The 16,119-nt window shown below is 41.0% G+C and overlaps 1 protein-coding gene across 1 annotated transcript in view; it reads right to left on the reverse strand.

Moving 5' to 3' along the window:
* Nucleotides 1-16,119, reverse strand: part of ARSB (arylsulfatase B) — a 166,611-nt gene that overhangs the window by 78,331 nt on the left and 72,161 nt on the right. The window contains exon 6 of the mRNA XM_069595377.1: nt 10,902-11,145. Within this exon, the coding sequence (XP_069451478.1) occupies nt 10,902-11,145 (244 nt within the window). The remainder of the gene's footprint in view (nt 1-10,901; nt 11,146-16,119) is intronic.

Raw genomic sequence — 16,119 nt, forward strand, 5'->3', positions numbered from 1 at the left:
AGTCACCAGGGAAGCCCAAGAACACTGGAGTGAGTAGCCTATCCCTTCTCCAGCAAATCTTCCTGACCCAGGAATTGAACCGGGTTCTCTTGCATTGCAGGCAGATTTTTTACCAACTGAGCTATGAGGGAAGACCAAAACTTAGGCCTTAGAGGTCTCACTAAACAAGAGTGGGCAGGGATCTCTCATCAGCTGGCTTCAGAGCTGGCCCAGCACACCTTTCGTCCCTCACCACTGGTTTCTTCCCTCTCCTGTCCCTCCAGGCAGCAAACGCAAGACCAACCTGGGAGGGAATAGAAGAAATCAGGCAGCTAGGTCTCATCCTAGAATGCGATGCAGCCAAACAGAAAATGTCTGAGACAGCCCTCAGAGCACTACATAACTACGGACATAGAGAAGAAGCTCTTTTGTCAGAGAGGGAGAAGTAGGAAATCAAAAAATAATGCATCACTTCCTAAACATTTTTGCGTCAACTTAACAAATACATGTATGCATATATGTGAATATATATATGTATACAAACACACACAGACACATATATATATATATAGATGTATATTCACTTGACTGAAGTGACTAAATATATATAGACTTTGAGTGCAGAGCTACTGGCTGGTATCGCTATCATCTTTACTTCATAAGCCGTTTTTATAATGCTTCATTTCCAGTTTCCAGGGCCATTTTCCTTACACTGGAGCAAGAGCCAAAGAACGTGTGAATTTCCAGATTTCCATAGGATAATGGTAGCCATCTACATTTGAATCTCTCCACACATTACCCTTAAAAGACATACTGAAAAGGAAAGAAAGTAAAACTACCCAACACTCAAGCCTACAACATAAGCAGGGGACAGAATATGTTTCAACCTCGATGGACATGAGGAAATAGCCATCTAAGCCCTGGAGGGTCAGTGCTGGTTCCCACCTAGGGAAGGAGTCCGGCTGGGACTGTGCCCAAGAGAGTGCAGGGGTCCAAGAGGGGAAGGGACTCAGGGTGTATCTGACAAAATAAACCCAGGAAGAGAGGCCCCCGCACTGAGTGACCAGCACCCAAAACTCTGAAACAAAAGAGCTGAATGTCCCCACTGTGCATCTGGAAAAGTGACTCAGTCTGGTCACCTTTGCGACATATCTAGTAAAAGTCTTCAACTTTAAATAACGCTGCTGCTGCTGCTGCTGCTGCTGCTGCTGCTGCTGCTAAGTCGCTCAGTCATGTCCGACTAGTGATAACAAAAGCCTTCCAGACCTCTACGCAAAAGGACCAACTCACTTGCAAATAAAATAAGACCCAGGTAACATGAAATTTAGCAACAGTGACATACGAAGCAAGTATACAGTAGGGTAGCACTGTCAAGAAACTCAAGGAAAAAAAGTATATGAGACAAGGATCTTATCCCAGTTCAACTGTTTCAGTATTACCAAGGCTGTAGGAATGGCTTCAATACCAAGGCAGAAATTCAAAGAATCCTGAGAAATCTATTAAAAAATGAGTTCCTCCAACTAAGAGATAATTGAGAATACTTTAGGAATGGACAAGTGTTTAGCACAGAATATATTACTGTAGATCTGAGACAAAAGTAAAATTGCGGACAAGGGTAGAAAAACAGCATTATAATAGTATATGCTCAGACAAAGCAGAAATGATACAACTAAAAACAGCACTGAAAGAGAAAGGTAAGACAAAGGGTAGAGTTGAATAACTTGTTGATGTTCTTACAGGTAATAAGTAGAAGTCAAAGATAACATTTAAAGCAGACAAACCAAATAGCAGAACCTAAAAAGTGACTAAGAGAATTACATAAATTAATATTAATATAATGATGCCACTGGAATAAACCATACATTATTCTAATCAAAGAGAAAAAACAAATATAATATAAAATAATACAACAGAGCTAAGAAAAATTACAGTTAAAGCAATATATTAAGACTCATTTACTGAAGTAAAATGTTTTCTGGTTGGATCACAAAGAAAAACCTAACATTATACCTAACAACTACAAAATACACATTCTTTTCAAGACTACCTGGCACAGATTCCAAGAAAGTGAGACAAGTCTCAAATTTAAAAGGACTGAAATAATAAAAAGTATGTCCTCTGACAACAATAGGATTAAGCTAGAAATCAATAATCTAACAGAGAAAATCTGAAATTTTGGAAAATAAATGGGTCTAAACACATGGATCAAAGAAGAAATCATTTGTACCATTTCCACCATTATTCCTAACCATGATTTTGACAAATTCCACCTTGTCAGATTTACCAAGATTGTAATCTTAGCTCTTCTGTTATCAGGTAAACTTGGTAGACTTTGCTGTAATGGTACTTATCAGAAGACAATAAAGCAATGTCTATAGAGTAATGAGGAGAACAGATTTGACAAGAATTCCTTGTCAAATTCGGAGAAGGCAATGGCACCCCACTCCAGTACTCTTGCCTGGAAAATCCCATGGACGGAGGAGTCTGGTGGGCTGCAGTCCATGGGGTCGCTAAGGGTTGGACACGACTGAGCAACTTCACTTTCACTTTTCATTTTCATGCATTGGAGAAGGAAATGGCAACCCACTCCACTATTCTTGCCTGGAGAATCCCAGGGACGGGGGAGCCTGGTGGGCTGCCATCTATGGGGTCACACAGAGTCAGACACAACTGAAGCGACTTAGCAGCAGCAGCAGCAGCAGCAGCAGCTTTGTCAAATTATTACTTATGTTTGAAGGTAACAGAAAGATATTCTTCCATATATGAAGATTTTTTAAAAAACCTTATCATTTATGTACCTCTATGAAAATTACTTTAAAGTATTAACCAACTAATGAAAAGATCAATTAAAATTAGGAACTGAAAATGTGAAAATTAAGGAATATTTGTAATATAAAAAGTAATTAACTTATAAATCAATATACATAACCTCTCTATATATGATTACAAAGGTTTATAAAGAAGAAAAACTATCTGGAAAAAAGTTATAAGACTTACAATATTATGTTTCAGAAAGCTGGTTCTATGATCCCAGATTGAATTGGAAAGCATTTGAAAGTAGAAAATAAACCAGATAGTAAAATATTCTTTGGGTATTTCTGCTTCTAACCAAGAGGGAGTAACAGGCAGACTGGATCTACCCTCCTACCTAAAACAACCTAAAGAGAAATCGAATATATGAAACAACAGTTTTCAAAAGATGAGATCTCAGGCAAAGGACAGTGATCCCTAAGTGACAGGAAACGCAGGAATTCTTATCACTGTCCTCACTTATCACCGCGGGAATGGCAAGATTCCAAGCCTTGCTGTAGGGATGGGGAAATGGAGGCATAGCCCCATGGACTCCCTGACTCGAGCGCTGAGGTGCCAGGGAGACCCTAGAGTCGACAGGACAGAGTACCAGAGAAGAGAAAGCCGCACAGAAAGAGAACCTTGGAGGTTTGCAGAGAGTCCCTTAGAATATTTAGCTGAGCACTGATCAGATGTACGCGAGAGAACTACCCCAAACTAGAGAAAGCACTATCTGAAACGATGAAAGGAACCAGTGCCCAGCACTCACAGGGGGTTAGAAATAGTTATATCTACTCCCTTCTGCCAGACTGGAAAAACTTAAATTCAAAGGGCATTTGGTAGATTCCTCGGAAGGTTTTGAAGTGAAGACTAGGTTGTCCATGACCAGACACTGATATGGACCTGCCTAATAAACCATAAATGCAATATCCTGAAGGCTCCAAGCGTCCTCACTGCATTTCAGTACAAATCAAGAAGATTCATAACAATAAATAAATGTCCAAGAAAGTAAAATGTACAATGTCTGGCATCAAATCAAAGATTAAAAGTCATGGAAACAAGACCCACAATGAGGTGATTGACTAATCACTACCAACCCAGAACTGACATAACTGTTGGAATTAGCAGAGGACATTAAAACAGTTATTAAGACTATATTCTGTATGTTTAGAAAGTTGGATTAAAAAAGATATAAAAGATCCAAACTGGACTTCTAAAGTGAAAACTTGCAACATGAGATGAAAACCAGACTGGACAGAGGCAAAACATTCTCAGACATAAATTGCGGGAATATTTTCTTAGATCAGTCTTCCAAGGCAAAAGAAAGAAGAGCAAAAATAAACACATGGGAGCTAACCAAACTTAAAAGCAAAGGAAATCATCAACAAAATGAAAAGACAATCTACCAAATGGGAGAAAATACTTGTACATGATGCAACTGATGAGGAGTTAGTATCCAAAACATACAAACAGCTCATACAAATCAATATCAAGAAAGCAAATAACCCAACCAAAAAATAGGCATGAGAACTAAACAGACATCTCTCCAAAGAACACAGATAGGCACATGAAAAGATGTCAACATCAGTAATTACTTCAGTTCAGTTCAGTTCAGTAGCTCAGTCGTGTCCGACTCTTTGTGACCCCATGAATCGCAGCACACCAGGCCTCCCTGTCCATCACCAACTCCCGGAGTTCACTCAGACTCACGTCCATCGAGTCCGTGATGCCATCCAGCCATCTCATCCTCTGTCATCCCCTTCTCCTCCTGCCCCCAGTCCCTCCCAGCATCAGAGTCTTTTCCAATGAGTCAACTCTTCGCATGAGGTGGCCAAAGTACTGGAGTTTCAGCTTCAGCATCATTCCCTCCAAAGAAATCCCAGGGCTGATCTCCTTCAGAATGGACTGGTTGGATCTGCCTGCAGTCCAAGGGACTCTCAAGAGTCTTCTCCAACACCACAGTTCAAAAGCATCAATTCTTCAGTGCTCAGCCTTCTTCACAGTCCAACTCTCACATCCATACATGACCACAGGAAAAACCATAGCCTTGACTAGATGGACCTTAGTCAGCAAAGTAATGTCTCTGCTTTTGAATATGCTGTCTAGGTTGGTCATAACTTTTCTTCCAAGGAGTAAGCATCTTTTAATTTCATGGCTGCATTCACCATCTGCAGTGATTTTGGAGCCCAAAAAAATAAAGTCTGACACTGTTTCCACTGTTTCCCCATCTATTTGCCATGAAGTGATGGGACCAGATGCCATGATCTTCGTTTTCTGAATGTTGAGCTTTAAGCCAACTTTTTCACTCCCCTCTTTCACTTTCATCAAGAGGCTTTTTAGTTCCTCTTCACTTTCTGCCATAAGGGTGGTGTCATCTGCATATCTGAGGTTATTGATATTTCTCCCGGCAATCTTGATTGCAGCTTGTGCTTCTTTCAGCCCAGTGTTTCTCATGATGTACTCTGCATAGAAGTTACATAAGCAGGGTGACAATATACAGCCGTGATGTACTCCTTTTCCTATTTGGAACCAGTCTGTTGTTCCATGTCCAGTAATTACGAGAGAAGTGCAAATCAAAATGCAATGAGGTATCACCTCACATCAGAACGGCCATCATCAAAAAATCTACAAACAATAAATGCTGGTTCCTTTTTCTAGGAACCCTTCTACACTGTTGGTGGGAAAACAAGTTGTTGCTGTCACTGTGGAAAATAATATTGAGGTTCCCTAAGAAACTAAAAATAGGGTTATCACATGATTCAGCAATCCCACTCCTGGGCATATATCCTAAAAAGATGGAAAACTCTAAATCTTAAGATACAGTGTTTCCAGCAGCGCTCTTACAGTAGCCAAGACATGGGAACAACCTAAGTGGCCGCCAACTGACGAGTGGCTTGAGAATTGTGGTAATGTATGCAGTGGAGTATGAGTCATAAAAAAGAATGAGAGATTGCCTTTTGCAGCAATATGGATGGACCCAGAGAACCATACTAAGTGAAGTAAGTCAGACAGAGAAAGACAAATATTATATTACTTATATGTGGAATCTAAAAAATACTACAAATGAATCCATATACAAAACAGAAGCAGGCTCATGGACATAGAAAACAAATTTATGGCTACCAAAGGGGAAGGGAGGAAGTGAAGGATGAATTAGGAATACAGGATTAACAGATATAAATTGCTCTACATAAAATAGGTGAGCAACAAGGACTTTACTGCACAGCACAGGGAACTATATTCAATAACTTGTATAATGGGAGCTATAATGGGAAATAATCTGAAAAATGTGTATATATAACTTTGACACCAGAAATTAATATAATATTGCAAATCAACTATATTTTAATACAAAAAAGTGATATTATAAATTCTGAATATTTTTAATTGCACAATTGACTGTAAGATTATTGATGATTAATGTAAGATTCAAAAATATTAAGCTAATAACTTGCATTCAAATATTTTAAATATACAGAATTCATGACTCCTTTAAAAGACATACATCCAAGGACATATTCATTAGGAAGAAAAGGCAATCTACAGAATAGGAGAAAATATCTGCTAACAATATATATAACAAGGAGTTAATATCCAGAATATATAAAGAACTTCTACAACTCAACAGTAACAACAACAAAAATCTCATTTAAAAATCGATGAAGGATTCAAGTAGATATCTCTCCAAGGAAGATACACAAATGATTTGCAAACACATGGAAGATACTCAGTATCACTAAATACCAGAGAGATGCAAATCAAAATCACAATGAGATATCACTTCACACCCATCAGGATGGCTCATAGCAGATTTTCCTTAGGAAAGAATCAGCGCTGGTTGAGGATGGAGAGAAACTGGAACTCTCGTACACTGTTGGGAATATAAAATGGTACCGCTACTATGGAAAATAGTACAGCAGTTCTTCAAAAAATTAGAAGCAGAATTACCATATGCTCCAGCAATTTCACTTCTGCGTATACAACCCACAGAACTGAGAGCAGGGTCTCAAAGAGATATTTGTACGCCTGTGCTCAGAGCAGCATTATTCACAAAAGCCAAAGGGGAAAACCACACAACTGTCCAACACTGAACGGATGGAAAATCGAAACGCGGTGTATACCAGTGGGAAGTTAATCAGCCTTTAAAAAGGAAGGGAATCCTTATCCATGCTATATGAATGAGCTCTGAGGATATTACGGTAAAGGAAACAAGCCAGTCACAAAACCACGAACACTGTGGAGTATCACCTGTGTGACGTATCTACTGTAGTCAAATTCACAGGGACAGAAAGTAGAAGGGTGGTGCCAGGGGCTGGGGAGAGGGGGAAGTAGGAAATGGTTGTTCAATGTATATATAGTTTAGTGTTGCGAGATAAAAAAGGTTCTGGAGATTAGTTATATAACAACGTGAATCCACGTAACACTACCGAACTGTACACTTAAAAATGGTTAAGATGGTAAATTTTGTTATGCGCATCTATCACATTTTAAAGTAAATTTTCAAAAAAGAAAAATATTTTGGACGGATTTAACAGAAGGTAAGAAGAAAAAAATTAATAAAACTTGAAGGCATACTAACAGAATCTACTCAAAATGGAACATATAGAGAAAAAACAATTACAAAAAAACAAACAAAAAGAAAAGAGTATCAATCAGCAGGGGGAAGATTTAGGTGAGAAGACAAATGCCTCCATTCTTCCCAAATTAATTTTCATGGTTAATCTCATTTTTTTGTGTGTGATTGAGGCTATATAATTTACATTACATAATCATTACCCATTCATGCATCATTGTATTATAAGATATATTTTAAAATCCTGCTTTTTCTTTTTTTAAAGTGATTTACTTTAAAACACCACATAATAATCCCTATGAGGTATATATTCATGTACCTAGGGAGCCTTTGACTCATCTCAATTTATTTTGAAATTTTTTTGCCATGGGGCATGTGAGATCTTATTTTCCTGACCAGGGATCAAACCTGTGCCCCTTGCATTGGCAGTGTGGAGTCTTAACCACTGGACCACCAGGGAAAAGTGAGACTGGTCTAGGAGATTTTGTAAAGGAAATATAATCGGGGGAGGAACAGCTATTTCCTCCAGGTATATAAATATACTCTAAAAGTTATATTAATAGCAGATTACAGATTACAACAGTCAGGTGCTAACATAAGAACAGATAAGTCAGTGGATTAAAACAGATGGCACCCAGACAGATCATAGCACTAATAAGAACATAAAGTGGTACTACCAATCAGTGAAAAAGGAAATAATAATAATAACAGTGAAATTATTATTCAGTAATAACTACTCAAAAATCAGTCCGAGTTGTCTTAATATTTTAAATAAAGCATCATTTTAGTTTAGAGGTGCTTAAACTTTGGCTCATTAAGTATTACAACTGCTTTAGGCCTCATGGTATCTGTGAAAATGGGATGAGAAGTGATTTATCTTTCCTTCAACATTTCTCTTAAAATTGAATCCATGAGGTAGGGGAAGTCTTTATAGTTTCATAATAAGTTTTTAAGATATTTCACATTATAAGATAATATTTGATTGTCACCACCCTTATAATAATAAGGGGCTTCCCTTGTGGCTCAGATGGTCAAGAATCTACCTGCTGTGTGGGACTGAACCCAGGATCGAACCTAGGTTTGATCCCTGGGTTGGGAAGATTATTATAACATCTACATCAGTTTCCCATTGATCAGAAAGGAAAAACATTCCTTCCATTATGATTAGGGGTTCTGCTTATGTTTATATAAGTTCAATGAAACATAAAATAAGTTCAAAAATCCTTTGAAAGGACTTGAAACAAAGTATAGGCGGCTTATCAAGCTGAAAAGCAGAGAAACCATAGAGAATCAGAAAGAACTTGGAGAGGTCATCATGCCCCCTACAACTGACACACACTCACTGTATCTTGAAACAGATGAAAAACAGAAGTCAAGGAACTGCTATTACGAAGAATGCCACCCACTCCAAAAAAAACGGCAATTTCTCCTAAAATTTAGCATTTTGAAGCAGACTTGAGAGGAATTGATAACTGCAACTAGGGAAACTCTGGATGTTTTCAGACACCCGCCTCTGCTACTGCCATTACTGGCATTCCTCTTTCATCAGACCCTTTTGAAATTTTCAAAAACTATCATCATCTTGAAAACGGTATTTCTAAGTAAATATCTTACTGAAAAAACGTTCCAGAACTCTGGGCACAGACTGAGTGTCTCTGACATTTGGCTGTCCATTTGTTTTTACTGCTTTGGAAGAGATGCTCCCGACGTCAGTGAGACTGGATGCTTTCTGCCTTGGCAGGCTTGGGTGCCAAAGGCTCTGCCACCGGTACTGAAAGAACACTTGCCTAATGCTGCGAGAAGCATCCATTTTATCGGGACAGTGGGGGCTGAGTCATTGTTTTCAGGATCTTTTTCATCCATAAATGGGAACAGGATGAGAGCAGCTCTTCACTTATGAAACAGACACTTAATGACACTGGGCAGAAATTGTACTTTTTTCCAAATAGCAAAGGAAAGCCACTCTCTCATGGTTTCACATACTGGGACAATACTGTTGGTGACAACATTCTGGTTGCAGCCCTGCAGTCAATGGACATAACGCTGGAGGAGGCAGGGCTCTTGTTCTCTTTAGGATGGGCCGCTAGACGGTCTCCTCCGATACTGAGGAAAGACTTTCTGAAATAGGCATTTAAGGGCGGCCAAGCTTCTCCCAGCTCCTCTGCAAGCAGAAGCAAATATATGCCAAAGTCCTAAAGGCTGCTTCTGACCAAGATAATCTTAAGACTGAAATGTGGAATTCCACTGAAATGTGAAATGTGGATGGACAGTCCAAAATTTGGTAATATGGATGAACATCAATGACTTGGACTTTACTAAAGGTCATAACTTCTGTGACTCTTGGGACAGAGGAAATGACTCAAAATAAATTCAACTGTTTCTCAACTCAAGCCTCATTTGGCCAAGTATGCCACAGAGTTTTGATTCCATTGGCTATTACGTGCTTTTACAAGCCAGGGTTTATGATACTTTAGCCACAAAACAAAACAAAAAAATCAAAACTGATTGGGTGTCAAGGCTTACACATATGTTGTCATAGCAAAAAAACTCAAAACTTTCTCCTGCTTCTATGAGTCAAATTCCAACAGCCTTCACAGTGAAAGCTGGCAGTAAGCTGAAGTTCAAGTTTTGTTTCACTTGGAAATTTTTATTTCCTTTTTATCATAACGTGACTATTAGTTTTTGTATTAAAAATGAGTGAGAGGCAGAGGCTTTCAAAGAATGTTATATTTTCTATGTGTACATAGCAAATAATATGTAATCAATATCTAATACCATAAAAATAAATTCTATCTAAGCTTTTGTGCATACGTTTAGGTACATTTTTTTTATAATCTCAGTTTTCAGAGTCTCAAAGAGGTCTATGATTCAAAAACCTGAGGGAAAAAACCCCCATTCCTCTGATTTAGATACTGACCTCATGGAACACACAAAATCGTGTCACAATAGTCCAAGAATTACATGGAAGAAACTCAGACCACAACACTTAGAAGAAAATACGGATAAATATTTGGCACATTTCAAGCTGAGAAAAATGGTTCTGAACAACAACAACAACAAAAACCAAGAGGAAAAATAATAAATTAATTCAAATGGTCATTCTCTAGCTCAATTAAATATTTAATTTCAAATCATTTATATCTAAGAGGAAAATCTAAACTGTAGAAGATGAGGCTATTTCCAGATCTTCCCTCCCTGCCTTGGTCCTCCAATCTCCTAGCAGGCCAGAGGACAGGTCTTCTGACCCTTTGCAGGAAGCAAACCAATACCCTATCCAACTTCTTAGCGTGGCTTCCACTGTAAAGACATCTTGCAGAGGGTGAGCCACTGAGGAGGGTCTTGTTCCTCATATTATACATATGCATGTATATATATGTGTGTGTGTGTGTGTGTGTGTGTGTGTATACACACACAGTATTTGTAAAGGCATTTCTTTTTTTAAAAATCTTTTATTTGCAAGCTATACTATCATTTTCACATAAAAGCAATCCTTCTCAGTCCGGTCAAGATGTTTCTAGAGCTTCTGATCTCAGAGGGGAAAGAGAAAGAGAGGCAGTACCTGATGGTATTCCACACATCGAAGCCATCCAGAGGCTTGGTGCCATCTGTGCTGCCCCCGGCCAGCTTCACCAAGGTGGGCAGCCAGTCAGAAATGTGGATGAGCTCCCGGGTCTTCACGCCCTTCCGTTTCAGCAAGGGGCTGGCCACAAAGCCCACCCCTCGCACGCCTCCCTCCCACAGGCTCCACTTTCTTCCTCGAAGGGGCCAGTTATTGCCCCCTGCCAAAGTCTGTCCGCCGTTATCTGAAACACAATCAGGTCATGGCGTGAGGAGAAGCTTAATTACTAGACACGTTTAAGAGAAGACTTGGATGTGTCCTGTTATTAAGTGGTGCTTCAGAACTAAAAGGGAAATTCCTCTTTCCCTTCTCCTGTACCAGCTACCCTCCTCCCACCCAACACCACCCTCCCTCTGACAGATGTAACCATGGGGCAGGACAGGACACATCTGACGGGAGATCGTGAAGCCCCCCATGGAGAAAGCCGCGAAGAACAAGGAAGGCCTCTGAGGGGCACTGCTTGGGCTCTGCTGAGCACTGACTAAGATTCAAATGCACGCGTGCAAGTTTGTGTCACACAGGAGAATGAACCCAGGTAGGCAGAAAACGAAAGTCAAAGTGTTTGTTGCTTAGTCATGTTCAACTCTGTGATCCCATGGATTGTAGCCACCAGGCTCCTCTGTCCATGGAACTCTAAAGGCAAGAATACTGGAATGACCTCCCTCCTCCAGGGGACCTTCCCAATCCAGGGATTGAACCAGGTCTTCCACATTGCAGACAGATTCTTTACCGTCAGAGCTACCAGGGAAGCCCTCCGGATACACAAAAAGACACCTCTGAGTAAGTTTCAGTTAGAAACATAAAGCTCCTAGTGAGTGGGGAGAGTGAACCTTTTCATTTTCTTCCTGGAAAATTTTTCTAACGTTTAAACTGGTCATGGAATTAACATTTGACTCCCTGGTGATTTGAACTCTTGCTTAAGTGTGAAAGTTGAAAACTTTGCCAGTGGGCTAAATATCTCAGCACATAGAAAAGTTGGGTGGAAAAAATAATTGCCAGAAAAATTCTTCTCTTCTTGACAAGATGGCAGGACAAAGCTGCATTGTGAGATGGGTGCCAGGGAAGAGAAGGTTTCTCTTCCAAGACAACTGAGGGAATGGAGGAAACTGGGGGAGCCGGAGAAGTGGCAAGGGTGACCTCAATATCTGACCAGCTGGGTGGGGCTCAGAGTCAGAAACTAGTTGGGCTGTAGAAAGTAAACATCATACTTCTATACACTGAGGTTGTAGAATCATATTATCTCCCAAAGTACCCACACGCTTAGGTGATTTTAGAGACATCTTAAACGACACTTATTCACATGTAAAAGTGAAGTGAAGTGAAAGTTGCTCAGTTGTGTCTCACTCTGCAGTCGTGTGGAAAGAAGAGAAGCCCGCCAGGCTTCTCTGTCCACGAAATTCTCCAAGACAGAATACTGAAGAGGGTTGCCATACCCTCCTCCAGGGGCTCTTCCAGACCCAGGGATCAAACCTGGGTCTCCCACATTGCAGACAGATTCTTTAAGCATCTGAGCCACTGAGGAAGACCATATATTTACATGTATAAAGTGAAGTCACTCAGTCGTGTCTGACTCTTAGCGACCCCATGGACTGCAGCCCACCAGGCTCCTCCGTCCATGGGATTCTCCAGGCAAGAGTACTAGACTGGGGTGCCATTGCCTTCTCCGATTTACATGTATATTATATTATACCTCAATTAACCGTTTTCCTAAAAGCCACTATTAAATGAACCACGGGGCGGGGGGGGGCAGTATGACAGAGCTGCTCTATAGAACAAATAGATAAAAAAAAATCCTGGAGAAGGAAATGGCAAGCCACTCCAGGATTCTTGTCTGAAAAATCCCATGGATAGAAGAGCCTGTCAGGCTACAGTCCAGTGGGTTGCCGAGCTGGACAAGACTGAGTGACTAAGCGTGCACGCAGAAAGAACTCTAACACAGAAATCAAGCTCTACCAAAGCCAAAGGATTCTCACGGAAGGAAAGAGAATCAGCCTTGGATAAGCACCCCCTCTGCACTAGGCACTGCTTTAATTTCGCGTTATCACAGAATCTGGAGTCTGATAGACCTGGAATTGAAGCCTGATGCCAGCCACTCGCTAGCTGTGTGACCCAGGGCAATACACTGCCAAAGTTTCCTCATCTTTAATGTAGAGACAATAATTTCTACCTCATTCATATATTATGGTAAGAATTAAGTCACATCATTTATGACAGTTGTCTGGCTAGGGACCTGGCACAATCTCCGTGCTCAATAAATGGGAGCTAATATTTATATTAGAAATTACATATATTTTCCAGCATCAAGGTCTTACATTAGACAAGACCCTGATGCTGGGAAAGATTGAAGGCAGGAGGAGAAGGGGATGACAGAGGACGAGATGGTTGGATGGCATCACCAACTCAATGGACAAGCTCTGGGAGATGGTGAAGGACAGGGAAGCCTGGCACGTAATCCATGGGGTTGCAAAGAGTTGGACACGACTGAGGGACTGAACAACAATATTTATAACAATACAGATAGTCTAGTATTATAACTCTTTTGCCATGAAACAGAGAGAGAGGGAGGGAGGGGGAGAGAGAGAGATTTGGAAAAGCCCAATAGCCATTAACTGGCAAAGTTAGGATTCAAAGTCTGTGTGACTCCCAGGCACTCCCTGCCCCCAGAGTGCCCTGCTCCTGATGTCCCTGGAGTGGAGTGGGTTTTTTAGGGACATTGAGTTTCACTTCCCTGAGAAAAACATAATAAACACAGTCCATCTCAACCATGTGCGCACAGTTCCCATGACACAGCAGGAGAACTGCTTCAAGGTGATGGTAATTCCCCCCGGAGGTGTCTCTGTTGCTGGTGGGTAGGAAATTCAAGGCTCTACTGTCAGGGGGGCTTCTGACCAAGCCCTTGATGCAACAGGTCTTTGCTTCTTCTCTGGGCCTCAAGAAGGGGAGAGGGAAGAGTCTTGAGCCATATTAGATGAAGGGAATGGTTCTTTAACACGTGGCTGGGTGACAGTCAATCTCATCATTTGCTATCAGACTTCCAAGAACCTTTTCTGAAACCTCAAATCTCTTCTTGACAAAACAAATGGTCATCCAAGCCACTTTGTTAAATACACATTCTATTTCACATGAGCCTTTGACTATGTGGATCACAATAAACTGGAAATTTCTTAAAGAGATGGGAATACCAAACCACCTGACCTGACTCCTGAAAAATATGTATGCAGGTCAAGAAGCAACAGCTAGAACTGGACATATAACAACAGATTGGTTCCAAATAGGGAAAGGAGTCCGTCAAGGCTGTATATTGTCACCCTGCCTATTTAACTTATATGCAGAGTACATTATGAGAAACGCTGGGCAGGATGAAGCACAAGCTGGAATCAAGATTGCCAGGAGAACTATCAATAACCTCAGATATGCAGATGACACCACCCTTAGGGCAGAAAGGAAAGAACAACTAAAGAGCCTCTTGATGAAAGTGAAAGAGGAGAATGAAAAAGTTGGCTTAAAGCTCAACATTCAGAAAACGAAGATCATGGCATCTGGTCCCATCACTTCATGCCAAATAGATGGGGAAACAATGGAAACAGTGACACACTTTATTGTTGCGGGGGGGGGGGGGGGCGGGTTCCAAAATCACTGCAGATGGTGACTGCAGCCATGAAATTAAAAGACACTTACTCGTTGGAAGAAAAGCTATGACCAACCTAGAGAGCATATTCAAAAGCAGAGACATTACTTTGCCAACAAAGGTCTGTCTAGTCAAGGCTGTCGTTTTTCCAGTGGTCATATATGGATGTGAGAGCTGGACTATACAGAAAGCTGAGAGGCAAAGAATTGATGCTTTTGAACTGTGGTGTTGGAAAAGACTCTTGAGAGTCCCTTGGACTGCAAGGAGATCCAACCAATCCATCCTGAAGGAAATCAGTCCTGAATATTCATTGGAAGGACTGATGTTGAAGCTGAAACTCCAATACTTTGGTCACCTGATGTGAAGAACTGACTCATTCGAAAAGACCCTGATGCTGGGAAAAATTGAAGGTGGGAGAAGGGGACGACAGAGGATGAGAAGGTTGAACGGCATCACTGACTCAATTGACATGACTTTGAGCGCGCTCTGGAAGTTGGTGATGGACAGGGAACCCTGGTGTGCTGCAGTTCATGGGATCACAAAGAGTCAGACACGACTGAGTGACTGAACTGATCTGAGACCCTACATGTTCAAAACAAGGGGCACCATATTTAGATAAAGGGAATTCCTCCATGCTCCTTATTCTTCACTGAGTACTAGTCACCAACAGCTATGCATCAGAACTTAAAAGAAGGTGCTACTCATGTGATAGAAAAATACACTGGAGAAATGTATATGGTCTACCTGTGAAGTCAAGAATGTCTAAGACAGCACTCAGCTCCCTCTGCTCTCTGCATTGCTATAAGTCAGGGGACCCCAGCATCTCGGATCTAACGCCTAATGATCTGAGGTGGAGCTGATGCAATAATAATAGAAACGAAGAGCACAATAAATATAATGTGTTTGAATCATCCCCAAATCATCCCCTGGACTTGGTCTGTGGAAAAACTGTCTTCCACAAAATCAATCCCTGGTGCCAGGAAGGTTGGAGGCTGCGGCATGATACTGGCTCAGTGCTTGTAGGAGACGCCTGTTGTATCCATTTTCGATAGATACACTCCTTTGAAATATTAGGTAATGTCTCTTTCAATTCCACCTATTTGTTAGAGCTCAGTGCAAAAATGCTGGGTGATGATGATGATAGAAATAAGAGTAGAGGTGATGGGGATAGGGTGGGCTGGGTCTGGAATCTGATTTTAGGAGCAGCCTTGAGGTATGACTCAGGAAGGAAAATACTCTGGGCTGTAAAGAGAATTTGGCCTCCGCTGCTACTGTAGGAGCTGGAAGGTGTTTCCACGTCTTATTTGGGAGGCGGGGATGCAGTGAGTGTGGCTGTTTTTGCCGTTAGCCTCTGTGATGTTTTTCCCATTAGCAATGGTGAGTGAGTCTATTATCTGTCATCAACGTGGCTTCCTCCATCATTTTTCTGAGAGCACTCCAGGGAGAAAGCGCTGTTAATTGACACACCTGCTACTCATTCTCCTGGGCCCCCCAGTCACGAGCCAACTGCAGGGTCCACGGCATGAAGAG

Source organism: Ovis canadensis, chromosome 7, assembly GCF_042477335.2.
Source record: "Ovis canadensis isolate MfBH-ARS-UI-01 breed Bighorn chromosome 7, ARS-UI_OviCan_v2, whole genome shotgun sequence".
Lineage (NCBI taxonomy): Eukaryota > Metazoa > Chordata > Mammalia > Artiodactyla > Bovidae > Ovis > Ovis canadensis.